We start from the raw sequence: 24305 nt of genomic DNA, 5'->3' as shown, positions 1-24305 counted from the left end.
TTTAAAGGCACTTGGAGGGGTTTCCCTGGTGGCATAGGGCTTAAGAATCCACCTGCCAATGCAGGGGACATGGGTTCGAGCCCTGGTCTGGGAAGATCCCATATGCCACGGAGCAACTAAGCCTTTGTGCCACAACTACTGAGCCCGTGCGCCTGGAGCCCGTGGTGCACAACAGGAGAAGCCACCGCAGTGAGAGGCCCGCGCACCGCAATGAAGAGTGGCTCCCGCGTGCCACAACTAGAGAAAGCTGGTGCACAGCAACGAAGACCCAACGCAACAACAAAAAATAAATAAATTAAAAAAAAAAAAGTTTAAAGGCACTTAGAAAGTCATGTAATAGACAACTGTTTATTAAATGCCTATTATGCATTTAGAATTTTTAAAATACTACCCAGGCCATCTTAAATAAACAAACCCAACAATCTGCTGCTCATCATGGAAACTGCCTCAAATCTCCAGAAAAAAAAAAATGCCCCTCCAGAAAAATTAATCCTGGCCTTCAACAAGAAAATTTTATAATCGTAAGTACTTCTGTGAAACCAAGTTGTCATCATTAAAACTGACCCCTGCTGCTGGTTCCTGCCCATACTAGCCCTAAACTTCAGGACAGAAGGAAGAAGTATCAGCTCATAGACAACAGAACCACTGCCAATTTCTTGCTTACTATTTCCTTTAATTCTTTTTCTTGGGCCCTGTTCAAATTGTTACCACTTTTAAAAAGTGCTATTATCAATTCAATTCTTGTGAGTATACTCAGGGACTTGACTGAGATGGCATGTATCCAAAAATACAAATGTCCTACACTAAAATTTCCTTTAACTTTCTACTTCTAAACTTTTCCCACAATAAACTGTATGGTACATTTTCTCCACATATGGTATTAATCTGCTTTTTTAAAAATTAAAATAGGAATTATTTGATGGGTCTTCTGAAGAGTTCTACCACATTCCAAAATGTCAGAAGAAAATAAGAAATAGAGAAAAACCAAAATGATGTATCTTTTTGGCACTTCCCACTGAGATCAGTTATAATCTGTGGTGAGAGCTGCATTTTCAAGATGTGATTCACCGCCAGATCTCCGACCATCTTCTCTACAATGATGATTCAACATGACTTTCACTCCAGGCCTAGCTCTCCTGATCCTGGTAGTTCAAACTACCTACTGAACTCTCTAGGACGCAGTTTGTTCTTTTGTAAAATGAAGGAACCAGATGACATGGTCACTAAAATTCTTCTCAGCTCTAAAATCCTATGGTTTGGTGATTTCTAACTGGTATAAATGGCTATCACCTCAAGTTCAGCATACGTAACATCTATTCAACCCCTCTGACCATAAAACTGCTGCCACCTCTGGCTTCCTGTTTCTATAAATGGTTCTGTCAACCTCAAACTCACTCTAAGACACTCAAATTGTTCTTAGCTCCTTATTAATCCCCCTCAACTGGACACATTCTTCCTTTTCAGTATCTTGTTCTAGCTCCCCTTTCTCAGGCTTCATGGCATTCTCTTGCAGATCCCTGGGTCTCTTGGTTTTTTCCTCACCAATTATCCCAGATGCCCCAGCCACATTAATGATTCAGGGTCAACAATGAAACACATAGTAACAAATATTACAGTAACAACAACAAAAAGTTAAGAAAAAAAAAACCCAGAAGTTTCCAGAACAATATCCAAATTATCTTTTTAGTAGACTATCAAAGAACACAGGAACAGCTAGACTTTTCATAAGAAAACATTTAGGAACTACCTACACACCCCACTGTCAAGAGATTTACTTCCTCAATGGCTGTCAAACTGGTGATGGGATTGAGGTGGAGGGGAAGAAGTGATATTTACCTTAGTCAGCTACACTAGCGGGCATGCCTTTCTCTGTTCATTTCTCCTTACATGAATCCTACCTATCTGCTATGGTCTAAATGTTTGTACCTCCTCCACCCCTAACAAATTCATATTTTGTAGTCCTAATCCCCAAAGCCGATAGTACTAGTAGGTGAGGCCTTTGGGAGGTGGTTAGGTCATGAGGGTGTTGTTGCCCTCATGAATGGGATTAATGTTCTTTAATTTTTTTTTTAATTTTTTGGCTGTGCCACACGGCACGCAGAATCTTAGTTCACCAAAGATCAAACTCGTGCCCCCTGCAGTGGAAGCCCAGAATCCTAACCACTGGACTGCCAGGGAATTGGGATTAATGTTCTTTAAAAAGAGCTTCCACAGAGCTCTCTAGCCAATTCCACCACATGCGGATACAGTGCAAAGTCTCGACCTGGAAGAGGGCCTTCACCCAACCATCCTGCCACCCTGATCTGGGACTTCCAGCCTCCAGAAATGTAAGCAATAAATTTCTGCTGTTTATGAGCTATGCAGTCTCTGTATTTTGTTATAGCGGCCCAAACCAACTACGACACTATAATTTAAGCTCAGCCCAAATCTCTTCCATGTCCACACCAGAGCTCTCTTTCTTTTTAATCCAGAAACCACTATGGTCCTTTTCATTACTGTTTAAATTCCATTCAAACACTAACTGGACTCTTGGTTAGTTCCATTTTGGTGGCAGCAGAGAAAGAGCTGGGACATGACTAGTTAATGCTGGCTTCATACCACAACCCTCAAAATACAAAGGCCCCAGAGGTTATCAATAGTTTACAACTGAACACAACTGAGCACATCATAAAGTATAATGCAGAAAGTGCTAAGAGATAAGTTTATAAAGGAGAAAACAACAACAACAACAAAAGCAGAGCAAGCAAAAAGAGCAGAAAAGGAAAAAGATTATTTCTGTGAAAGCCAAAAAAGTTTCAGGGAAAAGATAGGACTTAAATAAGGTCTTAGGGTTTCCATGGTGGCACAGTGGTTGAGAGTCCGCCTGCTGATGCAGGGGACATGGGTTCGTGCCCCGGTCCGGGAAGATCCCACATGCCGCGGAGCGGCTGGGCCTGTGAGCCATGGCCGCTGAGCCTGCGCGTCCGGAGCCTGTGCTGTGCAACGGGAGAGGCCACAACAGTGAGAGGCCCGCGTACCGCAAAAGAAAAAAAAAAAAAAAAAAGGTCTTAAAAGATGGTCAGAGCAGAGTTGGGGAAGGATCGGGAGGACGCAGGCTTGAAAAGGGTAAAGGACGTTCCTTCCTCCAATATATAGCTGCTCTGCCTGCTTCTCCACTATGGAGTCACAAAAGTTCAACCTGTCGATCGCCATTTACAATAAGCTTCTTGGCTGCATAAATTATACAACGATTTTTTGCTTCTGTTGGGTTATTTTATCTCACTGAACAAATAGTGTGTTGTGATTAAAGCTATTTGTCAAAAACTGACAGCAATGACATGTGGCTTCAAAGGTTCTTTAGCACAGCTCTATAGGCTGTCTCTTTCCTTCTTCCATGTGCTTAGGGCAGCTCAGTTCAGCACACAGAGACAGCTCCTATCCCTCACCCTCTGCCTTCCTGGAATAATGAAACATCCAACATCGCTGATGTCAACACTGTTAACTAGAAGACAATTTCTGGCACGTGAGTAGGAGTAATTTTTTTTTAAGTTCTGATGTAGAAGTGGCCCATGTTTCTTGTAATGACAGGACAGGCTGGGTAACACCAACAGAAGACCCTCAAAATCTTCCTTGTGACTGTCTGAACAACATCACTCAGGCACCACCTCTTCCATCATTAATTTAAAGGCTCTTTGACTTATCAACAGTTTCCCTCTCACTCTTTCCCCTCTATAGACATTTATAATTAGATCCTATAATTCAACTGATAACGTATTTATCTTTCTCCACTAATCAATTTTAAGATCTTTGAGAATAGGAGGTGTCAGTTTTTATATTCAACAAAATAAGTTTTATTTCTGATAGTAAAAATAACAGAGTTTAGAGAAGTTGGGATAAAGAGGAATAAAGATTTTCTAGATTTAACAATTTAATGATTAACTTATTATTAATTAATAATTAAAGATTTAATCATCACTAGTGTTATATTAATTTTCTTCTATTTTTTAGCTAAGTGTATAAATATACATTTCAACAGAATTAGGAAAACATTTATTTGAGGTATAATATAAACCATAAAAGATACCCACTGTAAATATAAAATAAAATGACTTTTAGTACATCTGTAGGGCTCTGCAGCCATTACCATATCTCAGATTTGTCCAGCCATAATCAAAATCCAGTACTGGAATAATTTTGTCTCACCAGACAGTGGTGACAGTTTGCAGTCAGTCCCCTCTTCCAAACCCAGCCCCAGGCAACCACTGATCTGCTGTCTTTATAGATTTGCCTTTTCTGGGAATTTTATGTATATACAACCAGGCTTATATAACTGAGCATAAATGTTTTCAAGGTTCAAATGTGTTTGGTTGTTTTTTTAAAAATACTTATTTATTTATTTTTATTTTTGGCCGCATCAGGTCTTAGTTTCGGCATGCAGGCTCTTCGTTGCGGTGCGCGGACTTCTCTCTAGTCGTGGCGTGGGCTCCAGAGTATGCAGGCTCAGTAGTTGCGGTGCACAGACTTAGTTGCCTCGCAGTATGTGGGATCTTAGTTTCCTGACCAGGGATGGAACCTGTGCCCCCTGCATTGGAAGGCGAAGTTTTAACCACTGGACCACCAGGGAAGTCCCTCAAGGTTCAAACATGTTGAAGCATATTATCAGTAGGTAGCTCCTTTTTATTGCTATATGAATGTTTGACATTTTGTGTATCAATTCAACAGTTGATGGACATTTAGGTTGTTTCTTGATTTTGCCTATTCTGCATAGTAACATTAGAAACATTCATGTGTACGTGTCTTTGCGTGGAAGTGTTTTCCTTTCTCCTGGATAGATTTCCGGGAGTGAAAATGCTGGGTCATATGGTAATTTAATATTCCACTTTTAAAAAAGCTGTCAAGGGCTTCCCTGGTGGCACAGTGGTTAAGAATCCGCCTGCCAATGCAGGGGACACGGGTTCGAGCCCTGGCCCGGGAAGATCCCACATGCTAAGAAGCAACTAAGCCCGTGAGCCACAACTACTGGGCCTGCACTCCAGAGCCTGCGAGCCACAACTACTGAAGCCCGCACGCCTAGAGCCGGTGCTCTGCAACAAGAGAAGCCACCACAATGAGAAGCCTGCTCGCCGCAACTAGAGAAAGCCCACTCGCAGCAATGAAGACCCAACACAGCCAAAAATAAAATAAATTTATTTAAAAAATAAAAAGCTGTCAACATGTTTTCCAAAGTGAGTATACCACTTGATATTCCCACTAGCAATGTATGAGGGTTCCAGTTACTCCACATTTTTGCAATATTTGGTATTATCTGTCTTTTCTATTACAGCCATTGGATTAGGTGTACAGTCACATCACACTGTGGTTTTAATTTTCATTTTGTTTATGACTAACAACTTTGAGCTTTATTTCATGGGCTAATCAGCCACTGCTATATCTTCTTTGGTGAAATATCTATTCAAATCATCCATTTAAAAAATTTGGGGGAGTTTTCAATTATTGAGTTTTGGACCTCTTTATATATTTTATGTATTTTGGAGATAAATCTTTTATCAAGATATATTATTTGGAAATATTTTCTCCCAATTTGTGGCTGATGTGAAAATGTCTTTAGCCTTCATTTTTGAAGGACAGTTTTGCTGGATACAGAATTTTTGGTTGACAGGCTTTTTGTCTTGTCTTTGAACATTTTAAATATGTCATTACATTGCTTTCTTGCCTCCACTGGTCTGGATGGGAGATTAGATCTTAAACGTATTTTTTTCTCCTGCACGTAATGAGTTGCTTTACTCCTGTTGCTTTCAAGATTTTCTTTTTGTCTTTGTCTTCCAACAGTTGGACAATGATGGGTCTAGGTATGGGTCTCTTTATGTTTCTCCTAATTTTGGTTCATTTATCTTCTTGGATAACAGATTAATCATATTTTTCAATAACTTTAGTAAGTTTGGGCAATTATTTCTTCAAATATGTTTTTGCTCCTTTCTCTATCCTCTCTTTCTGGTACTGTCAAATTCCTTTCTAATATATATGACCTATCAATTTTTTTTAATGAATATTAAAAAGTCTCCTTGGGCTTCCCTGGTGGCGCAGTGGTTGAGAATCTGCCTGCCAATGCAGGGGACACGGGTTCGAGTCCTGGTCCGGGAAGATCCCACATGCCGCAGAGCAACTAAACCCGTGTGCCACAGCTACTGAGCCTGCGCTCTAGAGCCCGTGAGCCACAACTACTGAGCCGTGTGCCACAACTACTGAAGCCCGCGTACCTAGAGCCCACACCCTGCAACAAGAGAAGCCACTGTAATGAGAAGCCCGCACACCACAGGAAGAGTAGCCCCTGCTCGTCACAACTAGAGAAAGCCCACGTGCAGCAATGAAGACTCGATGCAGCCAAAAATAAAATTTAAAAATAACAGATAAATAAATTTTTTAAAAAAAGAAAAAAAAGTCTCCTTGTTTTCTGTCATCCTTTAAAGTTCCTTCAACATTCAGGAAATTTATCTTAAATTACAGCTCAAAGGTAAATAATACTAAATCCTGTCAGTGATCATGACAGTGGTCATGAATTAATTACTGTTTAAAGTTTGCCATCTTTTGACTATTTCTAAGTCACTAGATTAGAACATAGCTTAAGCAGCAAAACGGTATAACAGTTTCTCAAATACTGAGAAGTAACAAAGGTATACCAATGGATTGTATTTTTATAAAGCAACTGATAGTAGCTATGATAATTACTATCATGACACGTAGTTGATATGTAGATTATGGATTCCCATCACTTTTTAAAAATTAGCCAAGAAATTTTGAAGGGAGGAAGGTATCACCTTTGAAACAAACTCTTCACTTAAAAGACCCCAGTTAAAACCCAAACTTAGCTGTTTCCTAGTAAACTGTGTGACACAGGATAATTTACTTATCTCTAGGCTTCAATTATCTCATCGGTAATATGGAGATACTAATATCTATATTTAACACAGGATTATTGTGGGAATTAAATGAGGTAGCATCTTTAAAATGTTATTAGCATGACAGGTACCAAAAAAGTCTATAAAGATTTTTAGCCAGTTATAAATGCCTTCAAATTAGAACTAGTTACATAGTTCTTCTAAATGTGTTTTAAATATAAATGTATCAGAGCTTAATTTATATTTCCAATAAAATACTTATGTTTTCAAATACAAGTTGGAAACTGTATTTCCAAATAAAATAAGACATAATATAAAATTTTTTACAAATTTAAAGCAGACAAGAAATAAGTTATTTCATTAAAAAAACTTTATCCTTTAAAATTAAAAACATGAAAAAGAAAATACATGATTTTTATAGTTTTTAAAGTCACATGATCTGAGAGCTTGGAAATTTTTTGTTGATATCAATTGGCAGACACCCATCAAATTACTCAGACTTACAAAGAATAACAATTTTGGCAATTTACATAAGCTTACTTACAATCAAAGTCTAGACTCACAGATTTTTATCTTCCACTTAAAAAATTTTTGTCAATTGTTAAATGCTCTGAAGCAATTCATGTTAATTTCTTCAGTGACAGACATAAAGGGTTATTATTAGAAAGTTTAAAAGAAATATTCTAAGCACAGTAATGTGCATCACACTAGAGCAGGTGTGAATGAGGAATACTGATGATACAATTATAGATCCTTTATCCAGGAAAAGATCCACGCTGGTACTATTATTTTAATCATGAAGATATAAGATCATATAGTCCAACCCCTCCATTTCCAAGAGAAAGAAACTAAAGACAAAATATGTTAAGTGACTTGCTCACCATCACATAGCTAGTTGCACAGTCTTCATCAAGACTCAGAATTTTGCTGTATGGTGCTTTCCCAACTTCACCTGTCTGCTTCTTAACAGCCGGAAAGTCTCTATATACAATTTTGATCGTACAGGTTTCTGTGTCAACAGTAATGCAGTATAGTAGAATAAAAAGTAAGGATTTGGAATTTATTCACTCATTCATTCACTTATTCATTCAACACATACTGAATGGCTAGCATGTGTCAGCGTACTAGGTAGAAGACGCAAGCTGAACTCCATACCTACCACATAATTATTTGTGTGACTTTGGACAAAAATTTCTTTAGATCCCAGCTTCATAATTATTAACATGAAGATAGTAACATCAACCTTTCTCACAATGTTGAAAGATTGAATGAGATCATGTACTTGGAAGTGCCAAGTAAGGTCCCCAATTTACATACAACTGGCCTATTATCTGTATTGCACACCATATGAACAATTGCCACATGAATGTTCAACCTCAAACTTAACATGTTGAGATTGAACTTACTATCTTTCCCTTCCTGTAACTGCTACCTTTCTTGTATCCTAAGACATTTCATCTACTTCCTTTCAAACCTTTCTTGTATCTCCTGACTCTTTATCAGTACCATCAAAAACCATGATGATATCATATAAAGATTTTAAGTTAAAATAGAAAAGCTGGCCTCAGCATGGCTACTTAATTTCTCTAAGCTCCCATCAAAGACAGAACAAGTTTCAAAGCACCTGAACCTGAATTAAGCCATTAAGCACTCTAGCTCTATAAGATAAAATTCAAAGTCCATCTTTAGACATAAAGCTGGTAAGATTAGGGTTGCTTACAAGTGTTTCCACTTTAGGTGGAAATTATGTGTTAACATCTGAATTCCCAGGAAAGGTTAGAAGTGGCAAGCAGCCACTTGAAAGCTACTTTACTATGCACAGTGCTTTCCTACTTTGAAATCTTCCTTCTATTGACGTTTTGTGAATGAGGAAACTGACCAAGCAGCAGAAAAAAGGCAAACTCAAATTAAAGTGCTTCCTCTCAACTGAACAAGCCATGCCACTCCCTCATCAATGTAAAAAATGTAAAAATGAATATATCCCAAGCATCTACCACCCTCATCCTAAATATTTCAAGTTCCACCACTAGGTACACAGAGGAGTTATTGTGCATGGATTTCTAGTATTAATAATAGCAAAAGAGAGTGAGCAATGGTGCTAGCTTTTGCTTCCACACATAAATAGCAGAAAAATAAGACTTATGAAAGGCAAGAGAGCAACAAATAACCAAAACTGCCCAGAGTTTCTTCTTCTTACTATATGGTCATTTATCTCCATTAAAAATCACTCGGAAGTCAGATTTTATTAGGAAAAACGTAAAATATTTTATTCAAAGGAAAATACAATGTCTTGTTGTGATCAGTTCCTTCAGGCCTCAACAATTCTTGTACCATTCATCTCCAGAGCATTCAGAACTCTGAGTTTAAAGACTCCTTGGGAAATCAAAACCATAATGCAGAGGTAGATGGTTCCTGATGGCACAAACCAACCCCTGTGTTCTGCAAGTAGGGTTACTGAGGCCCAACACCATTAGGTGATGTTACAGATTGAATTGTGTCTCCCAAAATGTATATGTTGAAGTCCTAACTCCACCACCTCAGGATATGATGGTATTTGAAATCGAATTTTTTCCAGAGGTAATTAAGTGAGGTCATTGGACCCTAATCCAATATGACTGGTGTCCTTATAAGAAAAGGAAATTTGGACAAAGGCACAGAGAGAAGATGATGTGAAGACACAGGGAAAAAACAGCCATCTATTCACCAAGAAAGGCTTGAAACAAATCCTTTCTTCATGGCCATCAGAAGGTGGGCCCTGACACCTTGACCTCGGACTTCTAGCCTCCGGAACCATGAGATGCTGTTTGAGCCACTCAGTCTGTGGTACTGTGTTATGGCAGCCCTAGCAAACTAGCACGGTGATGAAAAACTGTCAGGATCAAAACCCAGCTTTCCAGACTCTAATATGAGGCTTTCTAACTCACTACACTGTCTTGCAATTTAGCTCTCTGTTTTCACTCAAAGTTCTCTCCCATAAAAATCTTACCACTTGCTCAACTTGTTAAAGACCATGTTAATATATACTGTTCATGCTGGCCTCTTGTGAGCTACACTTCCACATCACAAAAAGACATTTTTGTATAGATGTCTCGTGAACTCAAGCCCCAATGTGTAAAACCCCAATCAACTACTCCACAAAGTTAGTATGGACACTGTTTCATAATCTAAGAAAGTCTAGGTCCAAGATTCAAGTCCTTGGACAAGTCATCTAACCTCTCTGAGCCTCAATTCCATATTAGTAATACGAATTCACAAACAATATAAATTCTACACCCCCCAAAAAAGAACCTTCAAAAGGCTAATGTGAAGGTTAAATTGGATAATAGCCCTTTCAAACTGCAAAGTATTAAAAGCAATTCTCCATGCAATCAAAAACTATTTCTCTCTCTGGCACCATTGTTTTTACTCATTCAAACTCAAAACCATTGATATTTCCCTCTCAAATTGCCTATAACTAATAATTCACCTAGGTTTGGCATTTCTTTCTCAGCAACATCATTTTTTGTCACTGCTTTCTAATAAATCCTCATGATTTCAAATCTGCACTGCTCTGAATGACTGATTTATCAGCTTCTGGCTTCCTCCTTATCTAATCTATATCACATCCTAATATCAGATTTATCCTCCTATACACTCAGCTCAAAAGTCTTCAGAGGCTCTCTAACCCACAGAACCAGGTCCCACCTACAGAGCCCTGCATTCTATGACACGACCCGACCCGCAGACCCGACCCGCAGCCCGGGGCCAGCTCCTAAGCTTATCTCAAGGTTTACCATGTGCCCAAGGGCCTTGCCTCATACCCAGCCAGTATGAACAAACAGATCATCAAAAACTTTAATATAACCCTACTTGCTTCTTCCCTTGAGCTTCCCACTGATGGACCCAACTGTCAAAGCCGGATCCTCTAATATCATTAGGAACTTCCTCTTAACCTTGAATCTGGGAAGGCACCATTAACAAGGTTAGGCTGGTTAATTCTAGTGCACACCCCACATGCTAAGGAGCATGCCTGCTGCCCAGTATCATTTTCCTTCTGCTTCTCTCTTGGCCCAGCAACTCTTTGCCCCTCTCCTACTCTTTAACATTGAGGGTCTACCATAATCAAATTCACAGCTCAATGGGAACCCATTGCTCCATCTCAGCCAGTGGTTTCCAATCCCATCAGACCAAATACAAATATTTTATTCCTGGAATAAACCTCACTTGAGAGTGATATATTATCATTTTTATATATTACTGGATTCAAGAGGAAATGCCAGGTAGGCAGAAGGATGTGTGAGAATGGAAACAAAGACAGGGTCTTAGCTAAAGAGAGGCATGTGTAGGTCATCATGTTATAGCTGCTATTTAATTCATGAATAAAATCACATGGGAAAGAGTGCTGATTAGAGAAAAGAAGGCCCCTTCCCTGTCCTAAAACTCCATAATATTTAGAGAAGGAGACAACACAAGAGAGAGAGAAAAGCTACCCACTTGGAAAATCTGGTGTTAGCTAAACAGGAATGATAGAAACTAAACTGAAGTGGTATGAAAAGGAGAATGAAAGGTGAGAAAGTGAAACAGAAAGTAGACTTCTTGGGAGTTCCCTGGTGGCCTAGTGGTTAGAATACCAGGCTTTCACTGCTGTGGTCCAGATTCAATCCCTGGTCAGGGAAACAAATCAGACCAGTGACAGACTACATTTAGTTCATCAATATCTTAACAATACTATTGAAGTAAATCTCTGTTATTTATCTTGCTGTGGATCAGCAGAAAAGTAACTGTGGTTCCTTCAATTCAGAAATAAACTGAAGTCTTATTTCAAGATTTGTACTTTTAAAAATGTAGTAGAGGTGAAGCTATTAATACTAAAATTTCTGAAAGTGAACTGAAAAGATCCCACTAATAAAAGAAGGTATTTCATTCTCTTGAAGTAGAGAAACTATGCAGGAAGTAATAAAGCAAAAGATAAAGCAATTTCATCTCATAAAAATTTAAAATTTATATGTATCAAATAACTGTTAAAAAGACTTTTTAGAAAAATGACAGAATGGAAGAAAATATGACAACATACATGATGCTGATATATAAAGAGCATCAATAAATCAATAAGAAAAACCAATAGAAAATATATTAAAGAACAGGAACAAAAATCAAGAAAGAAGAAATACAAAAGACTAATAAGGTAGCATAATCCCCTCATTTTTAAGAACTTTCCTTAAAAGTCATGAATATAGAGTAACTCTAGATTAATATGTGCGTGGAGCTCTGCAAACAAAATCAGACATGTAAGATTCCTCAGTCAGTGACAGTCTCACCATCAATGCACAGCAGTTTTTTTCTCCACACCTGAGTATATAGCAGGATAGTTTTATTTTATTTAACATGAATTGCTATGATCGTAAGAGGTACTGATTTTTACATTTCAGTTTACACATTCCAATTAGAAATATAACTATGTAATTTAGAAACACAGCATATTCAGAGGTGCATAATAGTTAAACAGCTATGGGCATCATGCAAACACAAAAGCAAAGATAACAAGAGAAAATGCCTACCTTCCCTGATAGCTGTGAAAGGTGTACCTTCTTCTTCTTGCAGCCTGATCACCTTCAGGGCTACCAACTTCCCATTTACCCTGGAGAAACAAAACAAAAGATGAGAAGCAAATCCGTGAAAATATGTTCCCATTATGGTTCTAATTGTCTTCCTTACAATTTATATTTTATGCATTTTTGCACTGAAAATGTCAGGACTCAATTATGCCACCACAACAAGATTAATTTCAGTAAGGCTGGGAATCCTGTATCATCATCATAAATATTCACACTTTAAATATTCACATTTTAAATATTCGCACTTGCATAGTCCAAGATTTAACTGAAGTTTTCTGTGATTCACTCTATGTTCTTTCCAAAATGAAACTAGTGCTTAACAAAAACACCATGTTCGATCAATTATTCACAGATTAATTAAAACTCAAGTCGTCAAAATAACACTCTCCCTTTGTTTCTCCAATAGAGCCTCTGTTTCTTTTGCTGAAATGTCTTTATCTTCAGTCTTAACTTGAAGTCATTCAATCCCCAAGGACGTAAACCTGACACTCCGTCTTCTTCCTTCTCTCTTCCCTCTTCTTTCTCTGTCTGTCTCTCTCTCAACATCACCCATTCCTCCCTTTTTCACTTTTTTTTTTTTACTAGAGCCTCCTAAAATTACATTAGTCTGATTGTGTTTTATAATGCAGTATATCATCAAAATAAAAGTTAAGAATATTTTACTATTACAAAATTACACAAGACCTATCCAAAGCAGATGTTTCTTCTAGACACATTCCAAATGTGTATCAGCTCTAATTAAAAGTAAGATTACGCTAGACAGATAATGTTTTATCCAATCTATTCTGTTAATAAAATAAAGACATGATTATCTATATTGGTCTTCTAGTTGACTGCTCTACTTTCTACCTTGACTAGGCTTACCAACATACTTCCTTAATTAAAATAAGTAAAAGAAACACAAAGCATTTAATGAAAAGTAAATCTCCCCGCCACACCCAGTTCCCACCCTCTGAGGTCACCACTTACCTCAGAGAGGTAACTTAGCTTAACATATATACTTAACACACACACACACACACACACAAATGGTAATATGGCATACAGGGTACAGTGTATATTATTTTTATCACTCGATATACTTTGGTGACTTCCTCATAAATTCATAGAAAATTGTCTCTTGCTTTTCAAAGACCACAGGGTGTTCCTTTGTATGAGTGTAGTATGCTTAATTTAACGCCAGTCCTCTACTGATAGGCATTTAGCAGGTTCCCAATTTTTGGCCATAAAACAATGATATAATAAATATTCTTGGACATAATTTCATCCATGTAAAAATACATCTGTAAGACAAATTCCTAAAAGTAAAATGTGGATGGACCTAGAGTCTGTCATACAGAGTGAAGTAAGTCAGAAAGAGAAAAACAAATATCGTATGCTAACACATATATATGGAATCTAAAAACAAAAAAAAAAGGTCACGAAGAACCTAGGGGCAGGACAGGAATAAAGACGCAGACCTACTAGAGAATGGACTTGAGGACACGAAGAGGGGGAAGGGTAAGCTGGGACGAAGTGAGAGAGTAGCATGTACATATATACACTACCAAATGTAGAACAGATAGCTAATGGAAAGCAGCCGCATAGCACAGGGAGATCAGCTCAGTGCTTTGTGACCATCTAGAGGGGCGGGATAGGGACAGTGGGAGGGAGGGAGACACAAGAGGGAAGAGATATGGGGATATGTGTATATGTATAGCTGATTCACTTTGTTATAAAGTAGAAACTAACACACCATTGTAAAGCAATTATACTCCAATAAAGATGTTGGGAAAAAAAAAAACAAAGTAGGGTGTGTACAGCCAAAAAAAAAAAAATGTGTATCTCTAAATTCTAACTCTGACGACACTGAGAAATTATCCTACGTACAGGTTGTACCAATTTATACAACCTATAGAAGATAGGAGCTCCTGTTTCCCCTTTACCAGTATATACTATGTTATCAACCATTGATTTTGCCAATCTGATAGGTGAAAAATGGTTTCTTACTGCAATTTAAATTGCAACCAAAAAATCTTTAGAGGCTATGGAATCAGCAAAGGAGAGCTCGTGTGGCCCAGAGAATCCAGTGCCTGAGTCTGAAATAAAGAATTTGAATGTCTCTTTGTAAAGAACTGCAATTGGTCTGTTTTCGATAAAAAAAAAAAAAAAAACTGCCACAGGCACAAAGGTCAAGGGAATCATCACAGCCCAACCATCCTAGTGGCATCCCTCATCAAACGGATTGTTGAAATATATTATTGGTTACAGTAGTCAAAGGACATCCAGTTATAACGCTCCACAATGTGCCGTCTCCTCAAGGCTAGGAGTCATGTTTATTTTCCCTTGTGTCTCTCAGCTGGGAGGACAGGCCTGCCGCTTTTCTGCTCTGCACCTCTCCTCTCTTGAGTACATCACCTTGATTTTCTTCTAATCCTGATTATGCTCTAGGTACCCAGGTGCAAGCAAAAAATTAATATTCACATGGGGTTCAACTGGTGAGTGTGACTTGTGCTGGCCATTTTGCCCTTTATGACTAAGGGAGGCCTCTGGCAGGGCTTGGGGCTGGGATGCAGTCAGTACTCACATCTGCACAGATTTTCTCAGCCCAGCTGAGCTCGTCACTGGCTCCCTGAGGAGGCAGGAACTGATTCCAGGAACTGCTTGGAATTTTGCCTTCATTTATCGATATTCTCCCCTCACCCATAAAAAACACATACAAACTTCTTTCCACAAAGCTTTTCCCTTTCCCTTGAGATCGCTGGCTTGCATATACCGTGAACTGAATTCTAGAATACAGGGAATTTGTGATTTTGGAAGGCTATCTGCTTAAAACACACTCTGAGACCATGAAGCTATGAGTCCCCTGTAATACACTGAAAGGAAAAGAGCCTTTAATTGAACCAGCACTCATGCTTTAAATGCAACTAGAGAAGGAACACCTTTAAGCAATCTCGTAGGCTAGTGTGCATTATTTTTGTGGTGAAAAGAATTTTGAACATATTTACTATGATAAACTGCATAAAAGAATAAGATCCAAGTTAATGGGATCCTGATTCTGAAGCACAACTCTCCGTGAGTTAAAACCTCCAACTATCAATTTCTTATAGTTATGATAATCACAGCAGTTAAAGGCATTTAGATTTTATGTATTATATCATATGAAACTAAAAAATTCCTTAAAATTTATACTAGATTATTAGCTCCAGGAGAATACAGAAAAGGAACTCTTTTTCCGTTTTGTTAACTGTTACATGCCCAGTGCCTAAAACTGTCTGGCACAGAGTAGACTCTCAAAATACTTTTTTTTTTTTTTTTTTTTGGCGGTACGTGGGCCTCTCACTGTTGTGGCCTCTACCGTTGCGGAGCACAGGCTCCGGACGCACAGGCTCAGTGGCCATGGCTCACGGGCCTAGCCGCTCCATGGTATGTGGAATCTTCCCGGACCGGGGCACGAACCCATGTCCCCTGCATCGGCAAGCAGACTTTCAACCACTGCGCCACCAGGGAAGCCCTCAAAATACTTTATTGACTGAATATTAATAATGTTAATATACTGATATTTCTTTCCTCATACCTGTAAGTATCTCAAGAATAAAGTATAAAATTATTATTTTAAATAATTTCAAAAATATAAAATTTATAAAAAGATTTCAATATCTTCTTTCATGTTTATTTGTTTTCTTTTTTCAAATTAAAGGTTCAGTCTCTTTGTTTTTGATGATGCATGAAGATATAGAAAGTTTTCATTTCCTTAAGATTTTAGAATTTATAGAATGCTTTGTTAATTAACCTTTTTCACCCAACAGACATGTTTCAGAACCCTCACTATCTTTAATAATCTGAGCCCAGACTAGTAACCAGTATTTCCCTCTTCTCCAACTGCTTCATTGGTTTCCCATTAAGAACCATATTGATTATCAAATAGCCTCTAACCTAAGAGTCATTGTGACTCTCTCTTTTCTTAATTAGTTTTTCTCTACATGTCTAGACACTCACCAACTACTGAATCCCTCAGTTATAAAGTCTAGAAAAAACATAAGTCACTGGCTCCACTTTTGGAAAAGGTACCTTTTGAAAAAATAACATTACACATTTTCTAATATTCTACCTTTGGGGCATATTTTTTTAACTTTAGTACCGACTGAAACACTTCAAATTCTAAGTGACGAACTCTAACAAAATGTCATTTTTTTAGAGATATCAAAAGAAGATACCTATTATTCTATGAAAAACAAAATAAACATGGTATCTAATAATTACCTTGTATGGTTTAAACTATTTTATTAACTATTCAAAACACATACTTCAAACATTGAAGTTCTTTAGAATAATTACAAAATTCAAATTGAATCAATAAATTAGAGCTGTTTACAGGAAAACACTGAAGATTTCTCTTTAAAAAGTTTTTTAATTAAATCAAAGGCTAATGAATCAAAGGTAATCAAGGCTTGATTGGCAATGGAAACATTAATTCAGGTAAATAATATAGCAAAAAAAATGCTTTCAATTGTGTTAATATCACCACAGAACTTTCAATTGGAGATATTGCCAGGTTTGTGTCTAGTTATTCTAAGCTATCTAGGGAGCTGTTTTAATTTCAGAGATTCTTTACTATTTTCTAATTCTTCCAACCACTGCCTTTCCCAGCGTGTCCTCACTGTGAAGCTCACTTCAGGCCCAAGGACAAGTGACACTGCTTTAGTCCGCATGTCACACAGGAACAGCTGTCAACTGCATCAGGAGGAAAAGCCAGGGGAACGTCCGAGCACAGAGCTATCCACGCACAGACATGGAGAGGCTGGCTGTCCTGGCAAAGCCACACTAGAGTGGATCCAGCTTTCAAACCGGTCCTAACCACAGATCCAAATCTCTGCCAACTTCAGAAATTCTGTCCACAAATCTATGTGCCCTAAGTTTGTAAATAATAAAATGATCTTGTGTGGATTACGCACGATCGAGAAGTTTTGAATGAGGAGCACAGCCTACTCATTTTTTCATGCATTTGTTACTTTAACATTTTGTGAACCCTATAAAGGAAAACTCGCCACTTAGCGTAAACTTGCCCGGCTCAAAAGACGATGCACAAAGAGAATTTCCTTACAGACAGTCCTCAAAGGAAAGCCTAAAGGTTTTCTATCACATTAGTTACCTCAAATTCATATGATAACTTAGTACAATAAAACAAAATAACAAATATTATCTAGGTCATCTTTGAAAACAGTGTTCATGTGCTTACACCTAGAAGAAATTATGTGTAGAGGACATAAAGGAAATTAAGGCAATACACCTAAAAGAAATTTAATATACTGTGATAAATTTTAAAAAATTCTGCCTCTCTCTTCCATTATGATTTTGTCTCAAGAGAAACTGCTATGGAAAACAATACTGAGTGCAGGGAGATACAATGCTTTTGTTTCCTTACTGTATTGGTTTAGAAGCAATACAAGGAAATGTAGTTACTACTGAGGGAGTGACAATGGCAAGGCGGAGTACGTCAAGGACAATATTTTGAGCTGAACTTATAAATTTTTGGCAAAGTCATTAAAAACATTTTAAAGGTTTTACCATTAGTGCTTCTTTTATTAATTCCCTCTTAGGACACTGTTGGAACGCTGACTATACTGTCTCACATACACACTTCAAAAATTAAAAACAACTAAATATTCATGGCCTTGCTATTTCCACCTAAATTCAATTTATATTCAGGTATAAATGAGAAATCATCTCAATACTATTTAACCTTTGATATTCTGAAATATTCCAGAAGTGTTATCTACAATACTTTATTCTGGAAAAGTGAATTTAGAATTTCAAGGTAAGTTGTCAGTAATCACACCTCACCCTAATTTTTTTTTTTTTTTTTTTTTTTTTTGCGGTATGCGGGTCTCTCACTGTTGTGGCCTCTCATGTTGTGGAGCACAGGCTCCGGACGCGCAGGCTCAGCGGCCATGGCTCACGGGCCCAGCCACTCCGCGGCATGTGGGATCTTCCCGGACCAGGGCACGAACCTGCGTCCCCTGCATTGGCAGGCGGACTCTCAACCACTGCGCCACCAGGGAAGCCCTCACCCTAATCTTTATCAATATAATGCAGAGAGAAGAGGAAAAAGACTAATGCCATTTCTGTTAAATTAATTTCTTTAAAAAAAAATCCAAAAATTTATAAGAGAATAGCATAATGGCTACTTATTAGGATGTGATTAATAATGCAAAAAGTCTAATGATTTAATGTACTGAGAAAAAGGGTGTGCTCAACCAACAATTATTATGAGTTTGTACATTTGACAAAATATTGATAATGATGTTTTATGAAATGTAAAACCTCATAATACTTTGAAACATAAAATTAGAGGAATATATATTGTTCATGGGAGAAAATAAAATAATTACATTTCAATAATTTAAAACTTGTACCTTTCCAAAAATAAAATCTGTCAATAAAGGATTTGAGAGTCGTATTACCTTAAAAAGTAGAAGTAACCTCAGTGATCATTCAAGCTCCTGAACAGACAACAAAATCCTGACTGGCTTGATTGTCTTTGTCCTCCCACTCCCTGGAGCACAGTAGCTCCTCAAAAGACTTTGGTGGAACTCAACCCCTCTAAAATACCCAAATTACTTAGTCCTTTTTTATGCTGAGCCAAAATTTGCTTCCTGTAACTTCTACTCTCTGATTCCAGGTCTGAGTCCACCAAGACTAAACTAAATGCTCTTCCACAAGACAGCCCTGCCCTTAATTAAGTTTTAATATCCTGCCTCCTAGTCAACAAATACTAATTGAGAGACTGTGATTTTGTGCTTGGGATAAAGAATAAACAACCCAGACATGGTCCCTGCACTTAAGTCTCACCGAGGAGACAGGCGTAAAACATGTAACTACAAAGACGGCTGACATACACCAAAGGGAGACAGGAGGTGCTCGCTCTTCAAACGGGACAATTTAAGCATCACTAAACTAATACCTGTGATTGAAAGGAATTAAATAAATAAGTTTATAATGAGACTTTAAAAGAAACTCATGAGTCACATTTGGAGAGTACTACGGAACCATCTCATTAGTTTAAAAACTGTTAAAGAGAATATGTCAAGCATTTACCTTCCCTTTTCATATACTTTCGCATACACTGTACCTCAGTGTAAACAGATAGTTCATAAGTGAAGTTTCTCTGCATAGATGCACTGCATGTAACAAATGAAGAGGGAATGACAGAATTTGAATATCACCATTAATGGTTGCTAAAGTCACAAAAAGAAGCTACCAGATATTATGTGCCCCCTGATGGAAGCATTCATCCCCCTCAATGGAATCAATCCAACTGGAATCTGACCACATCCAAATCTAACTACTTATTTCAAGGAGATAAGGGAACAAGTTAAATAACAGCATTGGGATATAATCAGAAAACTCCGGACTACAGGAAACCATAGAGAAATGAACCTGTTTCTTCAACAAATGAATTTCAAGAAAAAAAGGAGGGGAGAACCCATAGATTAAAAGAGAGAGATGAACTAATGGCAATTAATTGCAATGTATGGACCCGATTTTATCTTGATTCCAACAAAGTTTATTTTAACACTGACTATATATTTGATGATAAAGAAATCGTTAAATTTTTTACATGTGATAATGGCATTATGGTTCGGTGTTTTAAAATAGAGGCCTTATCTGTTAAAGAAAAAATTATAAAATGAAATAATATGATGTTTGGGGTTTGTTTCAAAATAATTGGAAGGAATGAATACAGATGAAACAAGATTAGACACAGGTTGTCAGTGTTGGAAACTGATGGGGGTTTATCAAAACTCCATAAGAAGTTCTTTAAAAATTAAAAAACATACCCAATACAAGTTGGGATAAATGCAATGAAGGAAAATCACAGCATGCCATAAAAAAGATAAAGAACCTATTTTAATGATACTAATGAACTTATTTACAAAACAGAAATAGACTCACAGACACAGAAAACAAACTTATGGTTACCAAAGGGGAAGCGGGGGTGGACAGGGATAAATTAGGAGTTTGGCATTAACATATACACACTACTATGTATAAAATAGATAACCAACAAGGACCTACTGTATAACACAGGGAACTATATTCAATATCTTATAATAACCTATAATGGAAAAGAATCTGAAAAAGAATATATATACGTGTGTACAACTGAATATCTTTGCTGTACACCCGAAACATTGTAAGTCAACTATACTTCAATTAAAAAAAAAAAAGAAGAACCTATTTTAGATTAGACAGGGAAGGATTCTCTGAAAATGTGACATTTAAGCTGAAACAAGAAATATAGAAGAGTAAGCAAAGAACATTCCAGGCAGATGGAACAACCTGTACAAAAGCCCAGGGGCAGAGAACACAATGTGTTAAACAAAGCTATAAGAAAGGAAGAGTGGCTGGAGCTTGTTGGCCGGCAGGGGGTAGGAGAGGGGGACGTGCAGAGAGGGACAGGAGAGCCAGATCATGCAGGCCCTTAAGGGCCACAGAAAGGACTGATTAAAAAAAAAATCACCGGGAAATCTTAAGAAAGGGGATAATATGATTAAATTGTGTGTCTGCAGCTCCCTCACTATCGTGTAGAGAACAGCCTGAAGGAGCACAATAGTGGGAGCAGGGAGGGCGGTCAGGCAGCTACTACAGTGGTCCAGGGGAAAGATGGTGGTCACAAAGTACCAGGGTATTGGTAAGAGCAATGGGGAAAAGGAAAACAATATTCTGAAGACAGAATCAAGAGACTGTTAGGATAAACTGAATTGGGCATAGGGCAAGTGGTAAAGGATGACTCCAAACGTCCTGACTTTAGTTTCTGTGTGGATGGAGGCACGTGTACTGACTCAAGGGAAACTAAAGAAGAAGAGATTTAGACAGAGAATCAAGAGTCCTATTTGGGAGGATCTTAGTCTAGACACAGAAGTTTAGGCTAGACATAAAAACTTGTGAGCCATTTGGAGGACTTCAAGGGAAGCAATAACTTCGAGAGAGAGCCAATTTTCTGTTAAAGCAGAAGTAAACACTCAGAAGAAAGTCGAACACACGTAAGCATTTGTAAATCAGAAAACAGTATTCTAGATCTAGATCTAGACAACATAAAAAGAGCCTGAAGGACATGGGGACGGGACAGAGTAGGAGATACAGTGCGAAATACGGGGGTGAGGTCTGAAAGATAATAAACCACCAGGGCGTTTTATACCATGCCTGTGGTAAACAGTGGTGTGAGGCAGAGGAGATTCCATCCTGACAGCCTCTGGAAGCAGGTAGAGTAGGGACTGCTGTTTTGGCTGCCCTCTGCAGGCACCAGGCAAGGCCTGGAGCTGGCACCTGCCTCTGTGGCTGCACAGAAACCAAGGTACAGGTTCTCACCCCTGACTACATTTTTAAATCAACTGGAAAGCTTTAAAACATAACCATGCCTGGCTCCACCCCTGATTTAGTTGGTGCAGTGTGGGGTCCTAGCATCCGTATTTTTTAAAAGCATCCTGGGTGACTGTAAAGTGTAACCAGGGTTGAGAACCACTGTGTTAAATAAGCCTTCAGGTTCCGACATCACGTGCTCGTTGTCTTTCTTCCTTTGTCTGGTCTCTCCAACACTGAAGTCTCCTTTTTCTCGGTAAACGTTCAAATTTTTTCAACTATTTTGAGCGCCCTCACAGTCCTAGTTGCAAGCCTTTGGTAAGTCGGGGCTGATTAACCCCTTGTGAAATGTGCTTGCCAAGGTGTACACACTACCAGATGTGGTATGCTAAGCGCTGAGTGGACTGGGAGACTACCCTGCCCCATTCCAGAAACTCGACTGGTACTCATTTGGCCTCAGCATGTATTCGCCTGTGATCAGCACAAAACACTATTAACTCATGGATCTTGCCAACAATTACAACCCCTGAGTTTTCTTCATGGGCCCCGCAATCACACCATCTCTAACTTGCCCTAGGCCTAATAATTCACTTTTTAAACATAATTTCAGGAGTTTGATTTATTCCTAATAAGATTCCAACTTGTCAGCAGCAACCAACTGCTCCAACCTCTCCTGTCTAAATTCTAATCTTGTTTTTGACAAGCACTGGCTAACTATCCTTCTGTGTGTCCTTCTCTGAGGTAGCATAGAAACACTGAACAGGATGAGGTCCAGGGCAGTGCTCTTGGACACCACACTCTTGACACATACACCATCCACCTTTGGGGGACGTGGCTTCATTGACTGTCTTCTCTTTCTCTCTCTTTTCCCCCCTCCCTCCTTCCCTTTTCACTTTCAAACTCTCTAATCCAGCCCTTCCTCTCCATGGCCCTCTGTCCCAAACCACTGCACTGACCTTCTGCCTCTACCATTGGACTGTGCTGGAAAAGCTGCATCTGGCACACAGTTAGAGCTCCATGGTGAACAAATGAGTCAACCCTTTACCATGTAACAGAGGTACTAAGAAACCCTACCACTCTTACCAACCTGTTTTAAATCCACCGCCAGAAACAGCGCATCACTCAACTGTCGATGGCTCTCTTACCTACCAGAACATAATCAGAACATTTACCCATGTTTGAAAAACAAGCAGATACCCAGCATCTACAGTGTTCCAGTCCACTAGCTTAACAATCTCATCAGAAAGAGGAATTAAGGTTATTTAGGTATGACATAATTTTTTTATGAACTCCTAGATCATTATTTTTCTTCCTATTTTGATTTACTCAGAAATAATCTGAGTGATAATCTGTCCTAAAATTTTCCACTGGAGGAGGGGAAATGAGAAGGGCATGCAGGGAGGAAGCCACACCATTTCCATCTTCTTCTGTGAACATTTGGACATCTCAAGGCTGCTAATGTCTCTACAATTTTTCATAGTTCCTCAAAGATGACTAACAATTATGGGACAATCTCAACTCCCAATTTCTTTAAAAGTCTGTGAAACAGTCATCTCAGGTCTTAAATCAAAACTCCTTAGAAAAACACAGTACTGTCAGACTTCCTAAGACATTTGATAATTTAATTCACTCCTATGTTTGCTTTGCACTTCAGTGCTTAAAGCAAACTCTCCTTGGTAGCAATGATGTAAGCAAAACAGAAGGTAATTTGTACTGGTTTCTATCCCAATAGCATCTTTTGTGTGTAAACTTCAACCTAAGCTTTTCCTGAGTTACTGATGCTTCCTCTCCTTCCCTCACTCAGCTGGACTGTACTGTGGTTATCTGGTCCGATATTTGTTTGCATTTGAGAGACTTTTATCATCCATGTTCATCCATGTTCATACATGTTCATACATTAACCTTCCAGAGTTTTAGGGCAAGGGGCTGTACACGTGTCGGTATTCTTCTGGAATACCTCCAGGAACCATTCTGGGGAGAGCAAAAAGTAACATGCATACAGCCCTTGAGGAGATTACCAGCCAAAGAAGAAATAAGATAGTATCAAACAACTAAAATGCATAATAAACAAAGGTAAGTTTCTTTAAAAAAAAAAAAAAAAGATAAGCAAAGTTATCAAAGACAAAGAATGGAAGAATTGTTAACTTATCAAGAAAAGGCAGGAAGCATAGAAAAGATGCCCAGGACACCCATAGATGTAAAGGTGGTTGGTTATACTACCCCTAAAATTACTAGAGAAGAGCCGTATTTATTTGATGAGATGGGAGGGTTTCATAAAAAGTAAGTAGGGCTTCCCTGCTGGCACAGTGGTTGAGAGTCCTCCTGCCGATGCAGGGGACACAGGTTCGCGCCCCGGTCCGAGAAGATCCCACATGCCGCAGGGCGGCTGGGCCCGTGAGCCATGGCCGCTGAGCCTGCGCGTCCGAAGCCTGTGCTCCGCAACGGGAGAGGCCACAACAGTGAGAGGCCCGCGTACCACAAAAAAAAAAGTAAG

At 38.5% G+C, this 24305-nt stretch overlaps 1 protein-coding gene across 6 annotated transcripts in view; it reads right to left on the bottom strand.

The window, feature by feature from the left end:
- The window catches only part of CDK14 (cyclin dependent kinase 14), a 711364-nt gene that overhangs the window by 367200 nt on the left and 319859 nt on the right, over positions 1–24305 (bottom strand). For all 6 annotated transcript variants that reach the window (XM_049714769.1, XM_049714770.1, XM_033420532.2 and 3 more), the window contains one exon: positions 12413–12492. In XM_049714769.1, the coding sequence (XP_049570726.1) occupies positions 12413–12492 (80 nt within the window). The remainder of the gene's footprint in view (positions 1–12412; positions 12493–24305) is intronic.

This window comes from Orcinus orca, chromosome 9 (assembly GCF_937001465.1).
Source record: "Orcinus orca chromosome 9, mOrcOrc1.1, whole genome shotgun sequence".
Classification (NCBI taxonomy): Eukaryota; Metazoa; Chordata; class Mammalia; order Artiodactyla; family Delphinidae; genus Orcinus; species Orcinus orca.
The sequence above is the reverse complement of the archived record's forward strand: the minus strand, read 5'-3'. Positions and strand labels throughout refer to the sequence as shown.